The sequence below is a fragment of the Salmo trutta genome, chromosome 12, assembly GCF_901001165.1.
Source record: "Salmo trutta chromosome 12, fSalTru1.1, whole genome shotgun sequence".
NCBI lineage: Eukaryota > Metazoa > Chordata > Actinopteri > Salmoniformes > Salmonidae > Salmo > Salmo trutta.
Genome location: NC_042968.1, coordinates 33,999,404 through 34,023,572, shown reverse-complemented (window position 1 = coordinate 34,023,572; position 24,169 = coordinate 33,999,404). Strand labels below are relative to the sequence as shown.

The following is a 24,169-nucleotide window of genomic DNA, read 5'->3' as shown; positions in this document are numbered from 1 at the left end:
CATATTTGTGAGTTGCCTCACATTTGTAAATTGCATTTTACAGATCAGTTTCACATAGATAAAATGCAAAGATTACCATACCATGTGGTACCACTAAATAACCACACCAAAAACATAGAATTACCACATTAAAAAACTAAGATTACCCCACACAACACAGGATTTGTACCACAGCAATAACACATGTGTGGTAAAATGGTCCAAAATATACTGTTTATACAAAAGTATGTGGACACCCCTTCAAATTTGTGAATTTGGCTATTTCAGCCACACCCGTTGCTGATAGTAGTATAAAATCGAGCACACAGCCATGCAATCACCATAGACAAACATTGGCAGTAGAATGGCCTTACTCAAGAGCTCAGTGACTTTCAATGTACCACCATCTGTTATTGTGTGCTGTTATTGTGAAGTGGAAACGTCTAGGAGCAACAACGGCTCAGCCGCAAAGTGTTGGGCTACACAAGCTCATAGAACAGGACCGCTGAAGCGCGTAGCGTGTAAAAATCATCTGTCCTCGGTTGCAACACTCACTACCGGGTTACAAATTGCCTCTGGAAGCAACGTCAGCACAATAACTGTTCATCGGGAGCTTCATGAAAAGGGTTTCCATGGCCGAGCAGCACAGAAGCCTAAGATCACCATGGGCAATGCCATGTTTTTCATCCGCATTCTCTGGAGTGATGCATGACACTTCACCATCTGATAGTCAGACGGACAAATCTATGTTTGGCGGATGCCAGGAGAACGCTACCCCATCGAACACCTTTGGGATGAACTGGAACACTAACTGCGAGTCAGGCCCAATCACCCAACATCAGTGCCCGACCTCACTTCATGCTCTTGTGGCTTGTACCACAGGAATAACCCTCTCGTACCACAGGAATAACCCAGAGTACCACAAGACTACCACAGGAGAAGTACCACAGGAATATTTGACTGTGTGTTAAATTTACCAGGATTACCACAGGACATAGTTGTGGGGTTGTTGTGTGTTTTCTGGGAAGTCAGCGTTAGACTGAAAAAGCTCAAACGAACATGATTTCCAGAGAGCATGGTGTTATCAGACACCCTGAAGTGATCAGAATTTTGACACTAAATCATATTTAAACCATCATGTTAGTAAGAAGGTATGCAAATGTAAAGGGCAAGAGATTAAGTGAAATCACTGCAAGGTGTTTTCAATTAGAGAACGCATTGTAATGTGCCAAGCTAAATGAAATGATGTTTAATTCATGCTGGTGAAAACTGAGGCTTAGATTCAATCAGTTCAGCGTTAACCGACAATTGCATAGCATATCATTGATTTTATTTAGGCGATGTCATAGGTGTAACTGCGTTAGAGCTGTCAAATCGGTGAGCGACTGCTGATGTGGTCATTGTCACAAAGCCACACCCTTTCCACTCGCTTTAGAAGTTCAGAACGAGAAAGTGTAGGAAATATAGAAATTACATTTACATTTAAAATCATTCAACAAAAAAATAAGGATCTATATCAGCCTTATCAAAGTGAAGATTACATCACACATTCCAGTGTTCAACTTGTGCCACATGGGATTTCTACTAAAAGACGGTTGGTTGTTTAACAACAAAGCCGACGGGTGCGCAGCTATTGGGCAACACAGACAGGGTTGGCTTCGACTGTTTACATGTAAACATATTACGTCCACAATGTTTATTAAAAACATAAATCAATTTGCACAATGAGCATTTATTGTCTTCACCGATACATTACAGTTGTTGGTTAGCTAGCTAGCGTTTTTTTTTGTTGCCATATCAGCTTAGACATGACCAGTCAAAACACCTCAAAACAACATGTGATCAATATACAACGAGCTGAAACGAGTCGCCTACGATTCCCCACATTGCAGCTTCTTGTCATTGTTGCTAGCTATCTGGTCATCCAGAATCACAACAACACACAGACTACTGCCCCATCGAAGCGAGCGCATTGTTTACGTGACGTTGTCAGCTAGCCCGTCTATGCGACTCATGTCTACGATAGGTATAATACTGGAAGCCACTTGTGGATGTGGCAGCTCCAACGCAGTTCCACCTCCGACATCGGCTAAACACGGCGAATTGATTGAATCTAGGCCTGATGCTTTAGACACAATTTAACAATGTTGACTTCACAAACACCTTGTATTGGTTTCTAATTGGTTTGTAAAAATTGAAGCTTTAGTGAGTTTGAAAGCCTGTGTCAAACATGTCTATGCAACAAGATATCATACACAATGTACGTCTTTTATTTCATACATAAATCAAACGATAAAAACATCAAATACACATTCTAAAATGTACAACAGCATTTGAAATGGTACAGTATACAGGAATTGTACAGTGTTCAGTAATAGTCCGGTGTAGCTCAGATGGTAGAGCATGAAGCTTGCAACGCCATGCTCTGTGGGTGTGATTCCCACGGGACCAGTACGAAAAACAAGTATGAAAATGTATGCACTCACTACTGTAAGTCACTCTGAAGTGTCTGCTAAAATGTAAATACAATTACAGTAATTCATTGTTTTACACATTTCTTTATAAAAAAAAACTAAAAGCCTTATACAGTATAAACAATTTTTTTGTGAGGAAGTTTGTATCTTAAGTATGAAAAAGTTGATCTGGGTCGTATTCGGTAGGGCACACAACAGAAAACAGAAAGGTTCCAAGTAGTCCCTTCATGTTTCAGTTTGTTTTATTCCATTTGGTGCCTTATAAATATGATCCCCATTTTGAGTGATGCTGTTTCTTTATCAACCAGCTCATACTATTCAGGTGACCAATTCACTTCCAAAAAATAGTGGTTCAATCAGAGAGTTATCGACTAACATGTGTAGTCGTAAAAAGTACTGTACTTTACAACAATGCAGCATTAGAATAAAAAATATACATGTTACATACTGTATGTAGTTTTTTAATAAAAAAAGACAACTTTAAAATACTGTATATATCGTATGAAAATCAAGTCTACCCTTTGCGGGGTAAAATTGATGGGAGGAATAGTGTGTGTTCCAGGGTTGGGGTCAATTCCATTTCAATTCAGTGTATTCAGGAACGCATTGAGGGAAATGGAATTGACCCCAACCCTGGTGAAGGCCTATTCATTCTTTCTTTTCATTCAGACACAGACATTAGCTAGTTTGTAAATGTACAGCGGATTAGGAAGTGGTGGGTTCCACGCAGGGTTCCTCTCCAGGTTCCACTCTTCAGGTTCTCTACTAGGATTCTCAACCGGTCATCAGACAGGTTCTGCAGCAGAACTGACGGAACAGCTTCTTCTCACACAGTCGGTTGGACTTTACCATCTCACAAAACACCTCGTCGGCTAGAGGGAGAGAGAGAGAGACTTCATAGATTATACACACAGCCGGTTGGACTTTACCATCTCACAAAACACCTCGTCGGCTAGAGAGAGAGAGAGAGAGACTTCATAGATTATACACACAGCCGGTTGGACTTTACCATCTCACAAAACACCTCGTCGGCTAGAGGGAGAGAGAGAGAGACTTCATAGATTATACACACAGCCAGTTGGACTTTACCATCTCACAAAACACCTCGTCAGCTAGAGGGAGAGAGAGAGAGACTTCATAGATTATACACACAGCCGGTTGGACTTTACCATCTCACAAAACACCTCGTCGGCTAGAGGGAGAGAGAGAGAGACTTCATAGATTATACACACAGCCGGTTGGACTTTACCATCTCACAAAACACCTCGTCGGCTAGAGGGAGAGAGAGAGAGACTTCATAGATTATACACACAGCCAGTTGGACTTTACCATCTCACAAAACACCTCGTCAGCTAGAGGGAGAGAGAGAGAGACTTCATAGATTATACACACAGCCAGTTGGACTTTACCATCTCACAAAACACCTCGTCGGCTAGAGGGAGAGAGACAGAGAGAGAGAGACAGAGAGACAGAGAGAGACAGAGAGACAGAGAAAGAGACTTCATAGATTATACACACACAGCTGTCCTCTCCCACTCTTTCCTCCCTTCCCCTATACAAACTTTCTGTGCCAATCCTTTACTACGACACAACCCCCCCCTTTACCAATCATCCTCCAAAAATGCCCTCTCCTCCTCTTTCTCCACTCTCAGCCCCCTCCCTTCTGCCCTCCTCATACCCTCTCCTTGTCCCCTCCTCTCCTAGATCTACTTCTCTACTACACCCTTTCTCCATATCCATCAATTCTACCCTTTCCGTGCCCTCTCCTCCTCTTCCCCACACCCGTTCTCACTTTGCTATGACCCCTCTACTCTGGTAGAATATTCTTTCTAGTCCGGTGGTGGAATTGGGTCACTGTAGAGTGGGTCACTGTAGAGAATCCCTGGTGCAGAGAGAGAAGCCTGCTAACCACAGAGAGGTCCCCAGACCAATCCTGTTCCCTGTTATACCAAAGCTCCCATGGAGGTGTGAGGCCCTGGTGAGGCCATACAAAGGCACTGTTTACTCAAAGCAACATTATGGCTGCTCGGCCAATACTTTCAGTGCGTCCCAATTGGCACTCTATTCACTATGTTGTGCACTACTTTTGACCAGGGCCCATAGCCTTTCCCTCCCTCCCTCCCTCCCTCCCTCCCTCCCTCCCTCCCTCCCTCCCTCCCTCCCATAGCTCACAGGCTGCTACAGCCATGGGCCCTAGTTGCTCTTTCAAACCCAAATCACATCCCTTCCTCTCACATCCTGCGGCACGCAATTGAGAAACACCCCTGGAGATCTGAGCGAGCGAGCACCCCGCGGGGCCCAACAACTGAAAGTAACTAAAACTTACGGTGAGAGAATCTGAACGTGAAACATTTCCTAAAGGCACAAAAGTATTGGGGAACGAGCTACAAGGTTTGCAGAAGGCAGCAGACCTGTGTTCAAATACTATTTGAAATAATATAAAATACTTTATCTGTGCTTGATTGAGCTTGCCTGGTGTAATCGGCCAATAGAATAGTCCCAAAACTGTAAACACTGACCATCTGGCACTCCGAGCAGGCAAGAGCAAAAGCTGAACGTTTTTTTGTTGAGATTTGTAATTGTATTTGAACCCAAGTCTGGAAAGCAGTGTGTCTATTCCTATATCCAATAACTTGCTGAGTGCATCCAATTGGACGAAGTCCGCCCCTGTAAAAACAGAATAAACAAACATTTCACAAGATGTCTCAATAGCCACCTACAGTATGTGAAACATCCAACATTACAGCTCTATCTCCCCCGGATAGTGGCTTAGTAAGGCTTAGCAAGATAGAGCTAGACTCTTCTCATTCATTCTTTACCTCACCTTTTTGGATGGGCCGTTAGGGTTGTAGAATGCAGAAAGAGGCAGGTTAGACAGAAAGCGGGCCAACATGGCAACCTCATAAACATGGCAACCTCCCAACCCCGCCACTCTCTGACCGGCTCTCTCCCAACCCCCTCCCCGACCGGCTCTCTCCCAACCCCCTCCCCCCCTCTCTGACCGGCTCTCCCCCCGTCCCCCCCCACCCCCCCTCTGACCGGCTCTCTCCCAACCCCCTCCCCCTCTCTGACCGGCTCTCTCCCAACCCCCTCCCCCTCTCTGACCGGCTCTCTCCCAACCCCCTCCCATTCTCTGACCGGCTCTCTCCCAACCCCCTCCCCCTCTCTGACCGGCTCTCTCCCAACCCCCTCCCCCTCTCTGACCGGCTCTCTCCCAACCCCCTCCCCCTCTCTGACCGGCTCTCTCCCAACCCCCTCCCCCCCTCTCTGACCGGCTCTCTCCCACCCCCCCTCTGACCGACTCTCTCCCAACCCCCTCCCCGACCGGCTCTCTCCCAACCCCCCCCCGACCGGCTCCCCCCCCCCCCCCCCCCCCCCCCCGTCTGACCGACTCTCGCCCAACTCCCCTCTGACTGACTCTCTCCACACAGCCAAATGGCATCAATAGAGTGTTACTGTAAGTCAGGGTGAAACACTTTAACACTACCTTTAAATATCTTATTCTATACCCCCATCACCGTGTCATATGAATGTCGTCCCACTCAAAAACAACAAACCATCTTGGTGTGATGTTGTTATGATAATATCATACCAAAGAAAAACAATTTTTCAAGCAAAACTATTATTCGCATTGGTACCTTTGTCAACCATCGCAAATGTTTATTCTCGTCCAGATTAAAATGCCCTTTTTTCTAAAATGACACTGGTCACGATCCATTATGAATGCCTACTGTATGAATCACTACCCCCAGCTCCAAAGCCCTACCACCACCACCACCACCACCACCACCACCACCTCAACCACCACCTCCACCACCACCACCACCACCACCGCCGCCACCACCACCACCACCACCACCACCGCCGCCACCACCACCACCACCGCCGCCGCCACCACCACCACCACCACCGCCGCCACCACCACCACCACCACCACCACCACCACCTCCACCACCACCGCCACCACAACCACCACCTCCACCACATATGGCATCTTATTCCATATATAGTGCACTACTTTGGACCAGGGCCCATAGGGTGCAATTAGGGATGCAACTTGATGCTCCGAGAGAGAATTCAAAGCACTTGTTAATGGCAATTACAGGCCTTTCAGAACCGCCACCTACTTCACTCAGGGTGAAAGAGATTAAGTTTGACACAGGGGTCACAGCAATGACATTGTTAGCACCCCGCGCCAATCTGTTCTGCATTCACACAATTCATTCACACAATTCATTCACACAAGTCTCCTGTATTGTCATCCCACCAGAGAAAGAACTGTTGGGGTATGTGTCACCACCGCTATTTGTGTGTGTGTGTGTCTGAAAGTGTGAGTGTGTATTTCAGGCCTTTTGAGTGACCCTCAACAAGCTTTCATATACTCACCATTGTTACAGGTGGCGTTCACGATGCACGTCCTGCTGACGAGGTTGTAGCTGTCTTTGCACTTGACGCAGGTCGTCCCGGGGCCGTCGCAACTCAGGCAATTCTCCTCACACCTGGACACCGCACCCACACAATAAGATGGAGGGACAAAAGAGAATGAGAGAGAATGAAAAGAAAGAAAGAGTATGGAATACGTCCAGAAAACAAGGTGGGCCTTTTTCCCCCCAGAGAGATGTAGAAAGAGAGAGAGAGAGAGAGGAGGTTGAGAGGGAGAAAGAGAGACAGAGGGGTAGCGAAAGAGAGAAGGGGGAGGTTGAGAGAGAGAAAGAGAATGTATTGGATAATGAACAAGAAGAAAATTATGTTATAAATATTTATGGAAGGGTCTGACCTAGTGGGTGATGGGACAGGGGGAGAGAGAGTGGATGATGGGACAGGGGGAGAGAGAGTGACATGGCTCAACAAGAACTGTAACAATGTAAAGCAATAGAAAGAGAAAGAGGTGATAGAGAGAGACAGAGAGAGAGTGAGTGGTCACAAGATAGACTAAATGGATTTAAACTGGCCATGCTGATTAGGATTAGTTCTTTGCGATATGATTCGGTTTTTCTTCATTTTTTAAAAACCGGTGGCCTTCAATTGTAGATCGAAATAGAACAACATAATATTTGATGTTTCTGCATGCCAATAATAAAGCCTTCTTTTTCAGACGCTCATATGATGTGAAATATACTGTAAACAGGTTCTCCCCCCTCTCTCTCTGACGCTCCTTCTCTTGTAACTAAAACCTTTCCTTGCCCTGTTACCCATGGGTCATAGCCTTTACAGCTATTTTATTGCCTTCTAGCACCGTGGCCACAAGCCACCCACACCCCTTCTCTTCCTCTTCCTGACTATCCCTCTTTCCCCCTGCCATTTCCAGCTCCTGCCCCAAACCGGAGAGAGTAAACAAGAAAGAGAAACTGAGAGGGAAGAAAAGATAGAGGGTGAGAGAGGAATAGAAATAGAGTGAGGGGGGAGACAGAGAGAGAGAGAGAGAGAGAGAGAGAGAGAGAGAGAGAGAGAGAGAGAGAGAGAGAGAGAGAGACGATGACATAGAGAAAGAACTAAAGGAGAATCCATCCCTGGTGCCGTCGCAAAACCATGACCTTCTATCAGAGCCTCTATTTGGTCCTGACATCTCCCATAAACACTTGGACTGATTTATAAAAATCCCTGTGCGTCAAAAACAGCTTTCTCTCTCCCCACTCCTCAGTGGAGATAGAGAACGAGAGAGAGATTGAGAAAGCGAGTGCCCCTCGCCACCCCGCACTCAGTCATTACGGTGAGCTAAAAGGATGTTGATGCTGCCATTAAATTCTCGCCGTCGGTGCAGGTGAGATTTACACCCTCAGTCAGTCCTGTTGATCCTGTTTGACTGCACAATGCCATCTGATTTAAAGACAATTATGGAGATGACAAAGAATAATGAGTGGAGCAGAGGGACAACAGACAGAAGGATATAGTGGAGCAGAGGGACAACAGAGAGAAGGATATAGTGGAGCAGAGGGACAACAGACAGAAGGATATAGTGGAGCAGAGGGACAACAGACAGAAGGATATAGTGGAGCAGAGGGACAACAGCCAGAAGGATATAGTGGAGCAGAGGGAGAACAGACAGAAGGATATAGTGGAGCAGAGGGACAACAGACAGAAGGATATAGTGGAGCAGAGGGACAACCGACAGAAGGATATAGTGGAGCAGAGGGAGAACAGACAGAAGGATATAGTGGAGCAGAGGGAGAACAGACAGAAGGATATAGTGGAGCAGAGGGAGAATAGACAGAAGGATATAGTGGAGCAGAGGGAGAACAGACAGAAGGATATAGTGGAGCAGAGGGAGAACAGACAGAAGGATATAGTGGAGCAGAGGGAGAACAGACAGAAGGATATAGTGGAACAGAGGGAGAACAGACAGAAGGATATAGTGGAGCAGAGGGAGAACAGACAGAAGGATATAGTGGAGCAGAGGGAGAACAGACAGAAGGATATAGTGGAGCAGAGGGAGAACAGACAGAAGGATATAGTGGAGCAGAGGGAGAACAGACAGAAGGATATAGTGGAGCAGAGGGACAACAGACAGAAGGATATAGTGGAGCAGAGGGAGAACAGACAGAAGGATATAGTGGAACAGAGGGAGAACAGACAGAAGGATATAGTGGAGCAGAGGGAGAACAGACAGAAGGATATAGTGGAGCAGAGGGAGAATAGACAGAAGGATATAGTGGAGCAGAGGGAGAACAGACAGAAGGATATAGTGGAGCAGAGGGAGAACAGACAGAAGGATATAGTGGAGCAGAGGGAGAACAGACAGAAGGATATAGTGGAACAGAGGGAGAACAGACAGAAGGATATAGTGGAGCAGAGGGAGAACAGACAGAAGGATATAGTGGAGCAGAGGGAGAACAGACAGAAGGATATAGTGGAGCAGAGGGAGAACAGACAGAAGGATATAGTGGAGCAGAGGGAGAACAGACAGAAGGATATAGTGGAGCAGAGGGAGAACAGACAGAAGGATATAGTGGAGCAGAGGGAGAACAGACAGAAGGATATAGTGGAGCAGAGGGAGAACAGACAGAAGGATATAGTGGAGCAGAGGGAGAACAGACAGAAGGATATAGTGGAACAGAGGGAGAACAGACAGAAGGATATAGTGGAGCAGAGGGAGAATAGACAGAAGGATATAGTGGAGCAGAGGGACAACAGACAGAAGGATATGGTGGAGCAGAGGGACAACAGACAGAAGGATATGGTGGAGCAGAGGGAGAACAGACAGAATGATATGGTGGAGCAGAGGGAGAACAGACAGAAGTATATAGTGGAGCAGAGGGAGAACAGACAGAAGGATATAGTGGAGCAGAGGGAGAACAGACAGAAGGATATAGTGGAGCAGAGGGAGAATAGACAGAAGGATATAGTGGAGCAGAGGGACAACAGACAGAAGGATATAGTGGAGCAGAGGGACAACAGACAGAAGGATATAGTGGAGCAGAAGGAGAATAGACAGAAGGATATAGTGGAGCAGAGGGACAACAGACAGAAGGATATAGTGGAGCAGAGGGACAACAGAGAAGGATATAGTGGAGCAGAGGCACAACAGACAGAAGGATATAGTGGAGCAGAGGGAGAACAGACAGAAGGATATAGTGGAGCAGAGGGAGAACAGACAGAAGGATATAGTGGAGCAGAGGGACAACAGACAGAAGGATATAGTGGAGCAGAGGGACAACAGACAGAAGGATATAGTGGAGCAGAGGGACAACAGACAGAAGGATATAGTGGAGCAGAGGGAGAACAGACAGAAGGATATAGTGGAACAGAGGGAGAACAGACAGAAGGATATAGTGGAGCAGAGGGAGAACAGACAGAAGGATATAGTGGAGCAGAGGGAGAACAGACAGAAGGATATAGTGGAGCAGAGGGACAACAGACAGAAGGATATAGTGGAGCAGAGGGAGAACAGACAGAAGGATATAGTGGAGCAGAGGGAGAACAGACAGAAGGATATAGTGGAGCAGAGGGAGAACAGACAGAAGGATATAGTGGAGCAGAAGGACAACAGACAGAAGGATATTGTGGAGCAGAGGGAGAACAGACAGAAGGATATAGTGGAGCAGAGGGAGAACAGACAGAAGGATATAGTGGAGCAGAGGGAGAACAGACAGAAGGATATAGTGGAGCAGAGGGACAACAGACAGAAGGATATAGTGGAGCAGAGGGACAACAGACAGAAGGATATAGTGGAGCAGAGGGAGAACAGACCGAAGGATATAGTGGAGCAGAGGGACAACAGACAGAAGGATATAGTTTTTACAACAACAGCCACAACTGGCCCGTCCGATGACGACGCAACTTCGGCAGCTGCGTCAGGTCCTGATCGACCCGCACTGCGTTCCTGTGATCGTCCTCAAGACCGGTGTGCTAGTTCAGACCGGTGTGCTAGTTCAGACCGGTGTGCTAGTTCAGACCGGTGTGCTAGTTCAGACCGGTGTGCTAGTTCAGACCGGGTGTGCTACTTCAGACCGGTGTGCTAGTTCAGACCGGGTATGCTAGTTCAGACCGGTGTGCTAGTTCAGACCGGAGTGCTAGTTTAGACCGATGTGCTAGTTTAGACCGGTGTGCTAGTTCAGACCGGTGTGCTAGTTCAGACCGGTGTGCTAGTTTTGACCGGTGTGCTTGTTCAGACCGGTGTGCTAGTTTAGACCGATGTGCTAGTTTAGACTGGTGTGCTAGTTCATACCGGTGTGCTAGTTCAGACCGGTGTGCTAGTTTTGACCGGTGTGCTTGTTCAGACCGGTGTGCTAGTTTAGACCGATGTGCTAGTTTAGACCGGTGTGCTAGTTCATACCGGTGTGCTAGTTCAGACCGGTGTGCTAGTTCAGACCGGTGTGCTAGTTTAGACCGGTGTGCTAGTTCAGACCGGTGTGCTAGTTCAGACCGGAGTGCTAGTTTAGACCGATGTGCTAGTTTAGACCGGTGTGCTAGTTCAGACCGGTGTGCTAGTTTAGACCGGTGTGCTATTTCAGACCGGTGTGCTAGTTCAGACCGGTGTGCTAGTTTTAACCGGTGTGCTCGTTCAGACCGGTGTGCTAGTTTAGACCGGTGTGCTAGTTCAGACCGGTGTGCTAGTTCAGACCGGAGTGCTAGTTCAGACCGGAGTGCTAGTTTAGACCGGTGTGCTAGTTCAGACCGGTGTGCTAGTTTAGACCGGTGTGCTATTTCAGACCGGTGTGCTAGTTCAGACCGGTGTGCTAGTTTTGACCGGTGTGCTCGTTCAGACCGGTGTGCTAGTTTAGACCGATGTGCTAGTTTAGACCGGTGTGCTAGTTCAGACCGGTGTGCTAGTTCAGACCGGTGTGCTAGTTCAGACCGGTGTGCTAGTTCAGACCGGTGTGCTAGTTTAGACCGGTGTGCTAGTTCAGACCGGTGTGCTAGTTCAGACCGGTGTGCTAGTTCAGCGCGTCGGGGAGGGGGGATATTGTCACGGATCCCTCTGGAACTTTCATTGCGTACACCTGGCCCCTTTGTGCCTGGGTTTGTTGTCTAAAGCTAGGCGTTTGGAACAAATTATTTGAGAGAGAGAGCAAGAGAGAGAAAGAGCGAGACAGCGAGAGACATACCAATTAATGAGACCCAGATGGTCGATGGTACTGACCCTCAGTCAGTCAATCTCCAACAGAAGAAAGGTGAAAGAGAGGTGAGAGAAGGGAGGGAGAAGGGACAGAGAGGAGAGAGAGAAGGGAGGGAGAGAGAAGGGAGGGAGAAGGGACAGAGAGGAGAGAGAGAAAGAAGAGAGGGCAGGGAAAGAAGGCAGAGAGAGAAGGGACAAGTGGAAATAGAAAATGAAAGTGAAAAGAAACAGAGAGATGGTAAGAGGAGCGCTGATGTTGAAGGTAGTTCAGAGATTTCTTTAAGAGAAGCGCTGATGTTGAAGGGAGTTCAGAGATTTCTTTAAGAGGAGCGCTGATGTTGAAGGGAGTTCAGAGATTTCTTTAAGAGGAGCGCTGATGTTGAAGGGAGTTCAGAGATTTCTTTAAGAGGAGCGCTGATGTTGAAGGGTGTTCAGAGATTTCTTTAAGAGAAGCGCTGATGTTGAAGGGAGTTCAGAGATTTCTTTAAGAGGAGCGCTGATGTTGAAGGGAGTTCAGAGATTTTTTTAAGAGAAGCGCTGATGTTGAAGGGAGTTCAGAGATTTCTTTAAGAGGAGCGCTGATCTTGAAGGTAGTTCAGAGATTTCTTCACGCCTTAATCCCACATGAATAGGAAAGCCTCTAATTCTATCTAATTAGAGGCTGCTTATCTTTGCCACAGAGGGTTCAGAATATGAACTCAGCTGGAGTTCAGACTACTTTTAAGAGAAGTAGATTAATAACTTGGAGTTTAACGAAGCCTTAATTGTGTTTTTATAACTGACAACTGATTTTCTGGAAATTAAGCCTTGTCTTGGACTTAAAAGCAATGGAAATTCTGTATGGAAAACTGACCTTGAATTTCCTGTTTGGCACTTTTCACCCTACAGAGCCAAGCCAAGCCAAGCTGTACTGTAGCCTGGTTACACATCCACCATACTTGGATCCACTGGAACAGTGCTGGACAGGACAATGTGAAAAGAAAATATCCAAATATCCAGTGCAGTACAGTTTGGGTTGGCCCAATAGTGTGAGAAGGGTACTGTATATCTCTTAAAATGATATGGCCAGATTAATGCAGGGTCTGAAGCCCCTGGCCCAGGCCCGTAGAGAAGGGAATCTTGTCCTCTAGCCGTCTCTCTCTGTCAAACCGTCTGGTTTCACAGCGCCTAAAAAAGGGGCTTGAATGGAAGCCTATGGCAGGTGCAGGAAAATCTCCCGCTCGATTTTCAGCATATAGCATAACGTTTAGAATTTCTGCCCTACAGTTAAGATTTAAAAGGGCAGGCTTTGAAATCCATAGTGTTTCCAGGGTCTATAAGCTTCAGTGATTGTCCTGGGTAGCTCAGTTAGTAGAGCATGGCACTTGCAACGCCAGGGTTGTGGGTTCAATTCCCAAAAGGGACCAGAATGTATGGACTCCATACTGTAAGTCACTCTGGCTAAGAGTGTCTGCTAAATGACTGAAATGCAATTTAGCCTGATGATGGGGTCACTCACTTGTGACACATCCCCTGGTGGTAGCCAGCATCCTCTGTTGAGTAGTATCCTGGAGCGCAGGTCTGAACACACCTCCACTCTTGCTGCAGGTGATCTCTGGCACACTGGATACACTCCTCCTTACCTGGACCTGCAACAACACACAGCAACAGTTCCCAACAGAAAAGGACTGGTCCATCTTTAGCCCAGTGGGGTTAGTTGTTTCATTATTTGGCTAATAATAGGTCCTCAAGGAAACAAATTGTCTGGAGTGTAAGAAATTCCTGGGCCGATTTCTGGTCCCAGTCCGTTCCTGGTTCAAAGTACTTTAAACGGCTGTCCCCTGAACATGCGGTGGTGCATAGACCAAAAGTAAAACATCAAATGCAAAGGGGGTCCGACCGCACTCAAAATGATGATACCTTTCCTAATCCCAATTGCCAATAACAACAAATAAGAAATGTATACAATTTATTTGGAATTGAAGCCAGATACATGCCTTTAGGAAACTGTCTGGCTTGTTTTGGGGACGAACAATCCCTTTAATGTACCCCCTCTTTCTCATTACAATCAGTGCCAGCGCCTTGGTTGAGAGGTGAACCACTAATTCAGCTCCTCTACTACAGCAATAAGCATCTCTCTCTACTGGCTGTTTTGAGGCTAAATTCACTTGTTCCACAGACATGCACACAGTCACGCACACATGTGCACACACACAATCTAAGCCCTCAGCTTTCTCTCCCCACAGCACGTCTGGCTCTGTCTGTCAATACTACTGGCTCAGGGCAACGCCAGAGCTTCGCCAGCTAAATGTCAACTGCGTCCGACGGCCTAACCCCAGGACACAGCGCTCATAATTAGGGGCCGATTTAATTAATGTAAATCAATGAGCGAATTGACTTAAATCTGACACCCATGTAGATCACAGACGTGAGATGTCGACGTCGTGCCGAAAGGAATGATCACGATAAGCAGAACTGGCAAGCAACCTTTTAGTTGGCAAATTAAGTTTTCATTCGTTGTGAAATGATGGTATTTTCATGTCTTCGGACCATAGCACAGGTTCCAACCCAAGTGCCAGTGCCGTTTAGCAAACTCCAGACAGTTATATTTGTTGGAGGACATGAAAATAGAGCTCTTTGACCACGCACACAAGTGTCTCAATGACAGTGCCTTCAGAAAGTATAAACCTCTTGACTTATTCCACATTTTGTAGCCTGAAATCAAAATTGATTAAATAGATTTTCTTCTCACCCATCTACACACAATACCCCATAATAACAAAGTGAAAATAGGATTTTAGACATTTTTGCAAATGTATTAAATTAAATACATAAATATCTAATTTGCATAAGTTCTCACACCCCTGAGTCAATACTTTGTAGAAGCACCTTTGGCGGCGATTACAGCTTTGAGTGGTCTTGGGTATGTTTGTATCAGCTTTACACATGGATTTGGGGATTTTCTCCCATTCTTCCTTTTCTCAAACTCTTAAGTTAAATGGGGAGCAACGGTGAAAAGCAATCTTCAAGTCTTTCCACAGATTTTCAATGGGATTCAAGTCTGGGCTTTGACTGGACCACTCAATGACTTTCACATTCTTGTTATGAAGCCTTTCCAGCGTTGCTTAGACTGGGGGCGAAGATTTACATTTCAACAGGAAAACACCAAGCATACAGCCAAAGGTTATTTGCTCTCTGAAGCAGGTTCTCATCAAGGATTTGCCTGTATTTGGCTCTTCACCAGTCTCCCAGTTCATGCTGCTGAAAAGCATCCCCATAGTATGATGCTGCCACCACCATGCTTCATTGTAGGGATTGTGTTAGACAGGTGATGAGCTGTGCCTGGTTTTCTCCAGACGTAGCGCTGTGCATTCATTCAAAAGAGTACATTTTTGTCTCAGACCACAGAATCTTTTGCCTTATGATCTCAGAGTCTTTCACATGCCTTTTTGCAAACACCAGGTGTGCTGTCATGTGACTTTTTCTCAGGAGTGGCTTCTGTCTGGCCACTCTCCCATAAAGCCCAGATTGGTGAAGTGCTGAGACTGTTGTCCTTCTGGCAGGTTCTCCCATCTAAGCCAAGGAACTCTGTAGGGTTTTAAGTCGCCTCCCTGACCAAGGTCCTTCTTGCTCGGTTGCTCAGCTTGGTCAGACGGCCAGTGATGGAAACCAGTGTGCTCTTGGAAACTTTCAACCCTCTAGAAATTGTTTTCTACCCTTCCCCAGATATATGCCTCATCCTATCTCAGAGATCTACAGACAGTTGCTTGGATTTCATGGTATAGTTTCTGCTCTGACATGCACTGTCAACTGTGAAACCTTATATAGACAGGTATGTTTCTTTCTAAATCATATCCAATCAATTGAATTGGCCACAGGTGGACTCCAATCAAGTGACACCTCAAGGATGATCAAAGGAAATTGGAGGCACCTGAGCTCAATTTGGAGTGTCATAGCAAAGGGGTGTGAATACTTATGTAAATTAGATATTTCTGTATTTAATTTTCAATAAAACATGTTTAGAAACATGTTTTATTATTGTGGGGTCATTATGCGGTATTGTGTGTAGATGGGTGAGAGAATTCAGGTTGTAACACAACAAAATGTGGAATAAATCAAGGGGTATGAATGCTTTCTGAAGGCACTGTATGTGCTGGAGCGTGCGAGATGTTCTCACCAGAACAGGCCAGTATGACAATGTGACACAGCAAGGTCACTCTGACACTATGACCTCCATAAATGGGTCATATAGACCGTTGACATTTGATCCTGACATTAATAGTTCAACGTTAAGAGGACCAGTGAGTGAAAAAATGCAAGGCTCAGTGCCATTACCCTCGCAAGAGGAGAGTGCCGGAGTATTGCAAACAGGGATGCCAATATTTTTTACTCCTATCTTTATGAGAACAGGAAGTGTGACGGACACTGACCTGTGCAGGTAGAGCAGGAGGTGTGACAGGGACACTGACCTGTGCAGGTAGAGCAGGAGGTGTGACAGGGACACTGACCTGTGCAGGTAGAGCAGGAGGTGTGACAGGGACACTGACCTGTGCAGGTAGAACAGGAGGTGTGACAGGGACACTGACCTGTGCATGTAGAGCAGGAGGTGTGACAGGGACTACACTTCATCTCCTCCAGATGAAAGAAGGTTCCGTTGGCACACTCCGGAACACAGGTCATCCCCGCCAGACTGCGCACACACACACACACACACACACACACACACACACACACACACACACACACACACACACACAAACACACACACACACACACACACACACAAAAACACGCTTATGTTCTCTACATTACATTTTTCATCAGTGACATTCCCTAAAGAGATTACATGTAGTTTACCTGTAGCCGTCGTTACAGGCAGTACACCTGTCTGAGTCCCGCAGACACTTCATACAGTTCTCATGACACCTCAGACACTTCCTCTGAACTGAGGAGAGGGAGGGAAGGAATGGGAGGAGAGTCAGGGAGGGAGGGAGGGAGGGAGAGAGGGAGGAGAGGGAGGGAAGGAATGGGAGGAGATGGAGGGAGGGAATGGGAGGGAGGGAGGGAATGGGAGGAGAGGGAGGGAGGGAGGGAGGGAGATGGGAAGAGAGCGTGAGAAATAAATATAGTTATCCATTTTTAACTCAGTACAGTACTCAGAGGACTGCTCATTCAACCACCAAAACCAAACACAGAAACAACCATGAAACCAACTTCAGTCTCTCAGTCTCGATCTTTCTGTCTCTCCCTCTCGATCTTTCTGTCTCTCTCTCTCAATCTTTCTGCCTCTCCCTCTGTCTCTGTCTCCTTCTTTCTGTCTCCCTCTGTCTCTCTCTTTCTGTCTCTCCCTCTGTCTCCCTCTTTCTGTCCCTCTCTCTGTCTCCCTCTTTCTGTCCCTCTCTCTCCCTCTGGCTCTCTCAGTCTCCGTCTCTCTCTGTCTCCCTCTCTCCCCCTCCCTCAGTCTCTCTGTCTTGTCGTCCTCTCTCCGTCTCTCTCTCTCTCCGTCTCTCTCTTTCTCTGTCTCTCTCTCTCCGTCTCTCTCTCTCTCCGTCTCCATCTCTCCGTCTCCCTCTCTCCGTCTCCCTCTCTCCGTCTCCCTCTCTCTCAGTCTCTCTCTCTCTCAGTCTCTCTCTCTCTCCCGCTCCCTCTCTTTCGCTCAGTCTCCCTCTCTCTCAATTCAATTCAATTCAATTCAAGGGGCTTTATTGGCATGGGAAACACATCTTAACATTGCCAAAGCAAGTGAAGTAGATAATATACAAAAGTGAAATAAACTATACAAATGAACAGTAAACATTACACTCACAGAAGTTCCAAAAGAATAAAGACATTACAAATGTCATATTATGTATATATGCAGTGTTGTAACAATGTACAAATGGTTAAAGTACAAGGGGAAAAAAATAAACATAAATATGGGTTGTATTTACAATGGTGTTTGTTCTTCACTGGTTGACCTTTTCTTGTGGCAACAGGTCACAAATCTTGCTGTTGTGATGGCACACTGTGGTATTTCACCCAGTAGATATGGGAGTTTATCAAAGTTGGGTTTGTTTTGGAATTCTTTGTGGATTTGTGTAATTTGAGGGAAATATGTGTCTCTAATATGGTCATACATTTGGCAGGAGGTTAGGAAGTGCATCTCAGCTTCCACCTCATTTTGTGGGCAGTGTTCACATAGCCTGTCTCCTCTTGAGAGTCAGGTCTGCCTACAGCGGCCTTTCGCAATAGCAAGGCAATGCTCACTGAGTATGTACATAGTCAAAGCTTTCCTTAAGCTTGGGTCAGTCACAGTGGTCAGGTATTCTGCCACTGTGTACTCTCTGTTTAGGGCCAAATAGCATTCTAGTTTGCTCAGTTTTTTTGTTAATTCTTTCCAATGTGTCAAGTAATTATCTTTTTGTTTTCTCATCATTTGGTTGGGTCTAATTGTGTTGCTGTCCTGGGGCTCTGTGGGTTGTGTTTGTGAACAGAGGCCCAGGATCAGCTTGCTTAGGGGACTCTTCTCCAGGTTCATCTCTTTGCAGGTAATGGCTTTGTTATGAAAGGTTTGGGAATCGCTTCCTTTTAGGTGGTTGTAGAATTTAACGGCTCTTTTCTGGATTTTGATAATTAGCGGGTATCGGACTAATTCTGCTCTGCATGCATTATTTGGTGTTCTACGTTGTACATGGAGAAGAGTTTTGCAGAATTCTGCATGCAGTCTCAATTTGATGTTTGTCCCATTTTGTGAGTTCTTGGTTGGTGAGCGGATCCCAGACCTCACAACCATAAAGGGCAATGGGTTCTATAACTGATTCAAGTATTTTTAACCAGATCCTAATTGGTATGTCGAATTTTATGTTCCTTTTGATGGCATAGAATGCCCTTCTTGCCTTGTCTCTCAGATCGTTCACAACTTTGTGGAAGTTACCTGTGGCGCTGATGTTTAGGCCAAGGTATGTATAGTTTTTTGTGCGCTCTAGTGCAACGGTGTCTAGATGGAATTTGTATTTGTGGTCCTGGCAACTGGACCTTTTTTTGGAACACCATTATTTTGGTCTTACTGAGATTTACTGTCAGGGCCCAGGTTTGTTAGAATCTGTGCAGAAGATCTAGGTACTGCTGTAGGCCCACCAGATTATCAGCAAACAGTGACATTTGACTTCAGATTCTAGTAGGGTGAGGCCGGGTGATGCAGACTGTTCTAGCGCCCTCCCCAATTCGTTTATATGTTGAAGAGGGTGGGGCTTAAGCTGCATCCCAGCCTCACCCCACGGCCCTGTGGGAAGAAATGTGTGTGTTTTTACCTATTTTAACCGCACACTTGTTGTTTGTTTACATGGATTTTATAATGTCGTATGTTTTTCCCCCAACACCACTTTCCATCAATTTGAATAGCAGACCCTCATGCCAAATTGAGTCGAAGGCTTTTTTCAAATCAACAAAGCATGAGAAGACTTTGCTTTTGTTTTGTTTGTTTGTCAGTTAGGGTGTGCAGGGTGAATACGTGGTCTGTCGTATGATAATTTGGTAAAAAGCCAATTTCACATTTGCTCAATACATTGTTTTCACTGAGGAAATGTACGAGTCTGCAGTTAATGATAATGCAGAGGATTTCCCCAAGGTTTCTGTTGACGCATATCCCACGGTAGTTATTGGGATCAAATTTGTCTCCACTTTTGTGGATTGGGGTGATCAGTCTGTGGTTCCAAATATTGGGGAAGATGCCAGAGCTAAGGATGATGTTAAAGAGTTTTAGTATAGCCAATTGGAATTTGTTGTCTCTATATTTGATCATTTCTGTCACATCCTGACCAGTAAAGGGGTTATTTGTTATTGTAGTTTGGTCAGGACGTGGCAGGGGGTTGTTTGTTTAGAGGGTTTCGGGGTTTGTTTGGCTATATGTTATGTAGAGGGGTTTTGTTCAGAGTGTTCCGGGGTTTTTGGGTCACGTGGTATGTAGAGGGGTGTTTGTTTAGAGTGTTCCAGGGTTTTTGGGTTATGTTCTAGGTTAGTGTATTTCTATGTTAGATCTAGGTTGTTTAGTTCTATGTTTAGTTTATTGGGATTGGCCTTCAATTGGAGGCAGCTGTTCCTCGTTGCCTCTGATTGAAGGTCCTATGTATAGGGGTGTGTTTGTAATGGGAATTGTGGGTTGTTGTCTCCTGTTTAGTGTCTATGCACCTGTTCGGACTGTTAGTGTCGTTTGTTGTCTCGTATACGTGTTTCTTTTGTTTTTTCTTCTTTTTATTTAATAAAGAAGATGTGTGTACATGTTCCCGCTGCACCTTGGTCCAATTTTTACGACACCCGTGACAGAACAACCCACCACCAACGGACCAAGCAGCGGAGGAAGGAGCAGCAGGTGGACTACAAGGAGTTTTGGACTTGGGAGCAAATAATAGCGGGAGAAGGACCATGGAGGAAGACTGGAGAAATCCGGGAACAATATACAGGAACACAGGGATTGGAGCACTGGGGTGAAGGATGGACATGGGAGGACAAACAAAGGAAGCTAGAGGAGACCAGGAGGCAGCCTCAACAAAATTTTGGGGAGGTGCTCACGGGAAGGTCGGCGGAGCCGAGGGTGGAACCAGAACCAGTCGGAGTGAAGTTGGAGGTGAGCGAAGGGAGCGAAGCAGAGACAGTGAAGGAATTAATGGGGAAATTGGAGGAGAGAGCTATGAGAGAACTGCTGTTGGTGCATAAGGCACGACATTCGTCCTACGGAGCGTGTCCTCTAATTGTTGTCACCCGAGTTAGCTCTCCATACTTGTCCTGAGGTGCATGCTAGCCGGCTGGTGAAGACAGTACCAGCACCACGCAGCAGGCCTCCAGTGCGTCTGCCCAGTCCAGTACGTCCTGTTCATGCCCCTCGCACTAGCCCTGTGGTGCGTGTTGTTAGTGTGGTATCTCCGGAACCAGCCCCACGCAGCAGGCCTCCAGTGCGTCAGCCCAGTCCAGTATGTCCTGTTCCTGTCCCTTGCACTAGCCCTGTGGTGTGTGTTGCTAGTGTGGTACTTCCGGTACCAGCCCCACGCACCAGGCCTCCAGTGCGTCAGCCCAGTCTAGTACATCCTGTTCCCGCTCCTCGCACTAGCCTTGGGGTGCATGTCACCAGTCTGGTACCTCCGCTACCAGCCCCACGCACCAGGCTTCCAGTGCGTCAGCCCAGTCCAACTCATCCTGTTCCTGCTCCTCGCACTAGCCTTGGGGTGCATGTCTCCAGTCTGGTACCTCCACTACCAGCCCCACGCATCAGGCTTTCAGTGCGCAGTCCCCGTCCAGAGCTTCCGACGATAGTACCCCGTCCAGAGCTTCCGGCAACAGTGCCCTGTCCAGAGTGTCCGGCAACAGTGCCTCATCCAGAGTGTCCGGCGACAGTGCCCCGTCTAGAGATGGCCCACAGTCCGGAACTGAGAGACGGCCCACAGTCCGGAACCGAGTGAGACGGCCTACAGTCCGGGACCGAGTGAGACGGCCTACAGTCCGGAACCGAGTGAGACGGCCTACAGTCCGGAACCGAGTGAGACAGCCTACAGTCCGGAACCGAGTGAGACGGCCTACAGTCAGGAACCGGCACAGCCAGAGTCGCCTTACAGTCCGGAACCGGCGCAGCCAGAGTCACCTTACAGTCCGGAACCGGCGCAGCCAGTGTCACCTTACAGTCCGGAACCAGCGCAGCCAGAGTCGCCCTACAGTCCGGAGCCCCCAGAGTCGCCCTACAGTTCGGAGCCCCCAGAGTCCCTGAGCCTGTAGCGACGCTCATCAGCCTTGAGCTTGCAGAGACGCTCATCAGCTCTGAGCCTACGGTCCAGAGCTCCCAGAGTCGCCCTACGGTCCGGAACTCCCAGAGTCGCCCTACAGTCCAGAACCGGCGCAGCCAGAGTTGCCCTACAGTCCGGAACCGGCGCAGCCAGAGTTGCCCTACAGTCCGGAACCGGCACAGCCAGAGTCGCCCTCCATCCCTGAGCCTGTAGCGACGCTCATCAGCCTTGAGCTTGCAGAGACGCTCATCAGCGCTGAGCCTACGGTCCGGAGCTCCCAGAGTCGCCCTACGGTCCGGAACTCCCAGAGTCGCCCTACAGTCCAGAACCGGCGCAGCCAGAGTCGCCCTACAGTCCGGAACCGGCGCAGCCAGAGTCGCCCTACAGTCCGGAACCGGCACAGCCAGAGTCGCCCTCCATCCCTGAGCCTGTAGCGACGCTCATCAGCCTTGAGCTTGCAGAGACGCTCATCAGCGCTGAGCCTACGGTCCGGAGCTCCCAGAGTCGCCCTACGGTCCGGAACTCTCAGAGTCACCCTACAGTCCAGAACCGGCGCAGCCAGAGTCGCCCTACAGTCCGGAACCGGCGCAACCAGAGTCGCCCTACAGTCCGGAACCGGCACAGCCAGAGTCGCCCTCCATCCCTGAGCCTGTAGCGACGCTCATCAGCGCTGAGCCTACAGAGACGCTCATCAGCCTTGAGCCCGCAGAGACGCTCATCAGCCCTGAGCCTGCAGAGACGCTCATCAGCCCTGAGCCTGCAGAGATGCTCCTCAGCCCTGAGCCTGCAGAGACGCTCCTCAGCCCTGAGCCTCCAGAGACGCTCCTCAGCTCTGAGCCTCCAGAGACGCTCCTCAGCCCTGAGTCTCCAGAAACGCTCATCAGCCCTGAGTCTCCAGAAATGCTCATCAGCCCTGAGTCTCCAGAGACGCTCATCAGCCCTGTCTCCAGAGACGCTCATCAGCCCTGAGTCTCCAGAGACGCTCATCAGCCCTGAGTCTCCAGAGACGCTCATCAGCCCTGAGTCTCCAGAGACGCTCATCAGCCCTGAGTCTCCAGAGACGCTCATCAGCCCTGAGTCTCCAGAGACGCTCATCAGCCCTGAGTCTCCAGAGACGCTCATCAGCCCTGAGTCTCCAGAGACGCTCATCAGCCCTGAGTCTCCAGAGACGCTCATCAGCCCTGAGTCTCCAGAGACGCTCATCAGCCCTGAGTCTCCAGAGACGCTCATCAGCCCTGAGTCTCCAGAGACGCTCATCAGCCCTGAGTCTCCAGAGACGCTCATCAGCCCTGAGTCTCCAGAGACGCTCATCAGCTCTGAGTCTCCAGAGACGCTCATCAGCCCTGAGTCTCCAGAGACGCTCATCAGCCCTGAGTCTCCAGAGACGCTCATCAGCCCTGAGTCTCCAGAGACGCTCATCAGCCCTGAGTCTCCAGAGACGCTCATCAGCCCTGAGTCTCCAGAGATGCTCATCAGCCCTGAGTCTCCAGAGACGCTCATCAGCCCTGAGTCTCCAGAGATGCTCATCAGCTCTGAGTCTCCAGAGACGCTCATCAGCCCTGCCCGAGGTGTCCAGCGACGCGCCTCAGCCCGAGGTGTCCAGCGACGCGCCTCAGCCCGAGGTGTCCAGCGACGCGCCTTAGCCCTGAGTATTCAGCAGGGGAGGACAGGTTAGGTTGGGGGCTAAGGCCGGGGCCTGAGCCACCTCCATTGTTGGAGGATTAGGGAGGGGGGGGGGTGTAGCATGGGAGCCGTCGGTGACGGTAGCCACCCTCCTTTCCCTCCCTTTAGTTGGGGATTTATTTTTTGTTTGTGTTTAGTAAGTATTGGATTAGGTTTTGTTTTGTTGTTTTAGGTGCATCCGGGGTCTGCACCTTTGGGGGGGGGGGGGGGGGGTACTGTCACGTCCTGACCAGTAAAGGGGTTATTTGTTATTGTAGTTTGGTCAGGACGTGGCAGGGGGTTGTTTGTTTAGAGGGTTTCGTTTTTTTTGGCTATATGTTATGTAGAGGGGTTTTGTTCAGAGTGTTCCGGGGTTTTTGGGTCACGTGGTATGTAGAGGGGTGTTTGTTTAGAGTGTTCCAGGGTTTTTGGGTTATGTTCTAGGTTAGTGTATTTCTATGTTAGATCTAGGTTGTTTAGTTCTATGTTTAGTTTATTGGGATTGGCCTTCAATTGGAGGCAGCTGTTCCTCGTTGCCTCTGATTGAAGGTCCTATGTATAGGGGTGTGTTTGTAATGGGAATTGTGGGTTGTTGTCTCCTGTTTAGTGTCTATGCACCTGTTCGGACTGTTAGTGTCGTTTGTTGTCTCGTATACGTGTTTCTTTTGTTTTTTTTCTTTTTATTTAATAAAGAAGATGTGTGTACACGTTCCCGCTGCACCTTGGTCCAATTTTTATGACACCCGTGACAATTTCATTGAGGATATTAC

The 24,169-nt window shown here is 47.8% G+C and overlaps 1 protein-coding gene across 1 annotated transcript in view; it reads right to left on the bottom strand.

Moving 5' to 3' along the window:
• Nucleotides 1–2,226: 2,226 nt before the first annotated feature.
• Nucleotides 2,227–24,169, bottom strand: part of LOC115203406 (proprotein convertase subtilisin/kexin type 6) — a gene marked incomplete in the record, with an annotated part of 83,914 nt that continues 61,971 nt past the window's right edge. Inside the window, 6 exon segments of the mRNA XM_029768082.1 lie at nt 2,227–3,325; nt 6,840–6,952; nt 13,508–13,637; nt 16,419–16,535; nt 16,575–16,678; nt 16,846–16,933. Coding sequence (XP_029623942.1) covers nt 3,228–3,325; nt 6,840–6,952; nt 13,508–13,637; nt 16,419–16,535; nt 16,575–16,678; nt 16,846–16,933 — 650 coding nt within the window.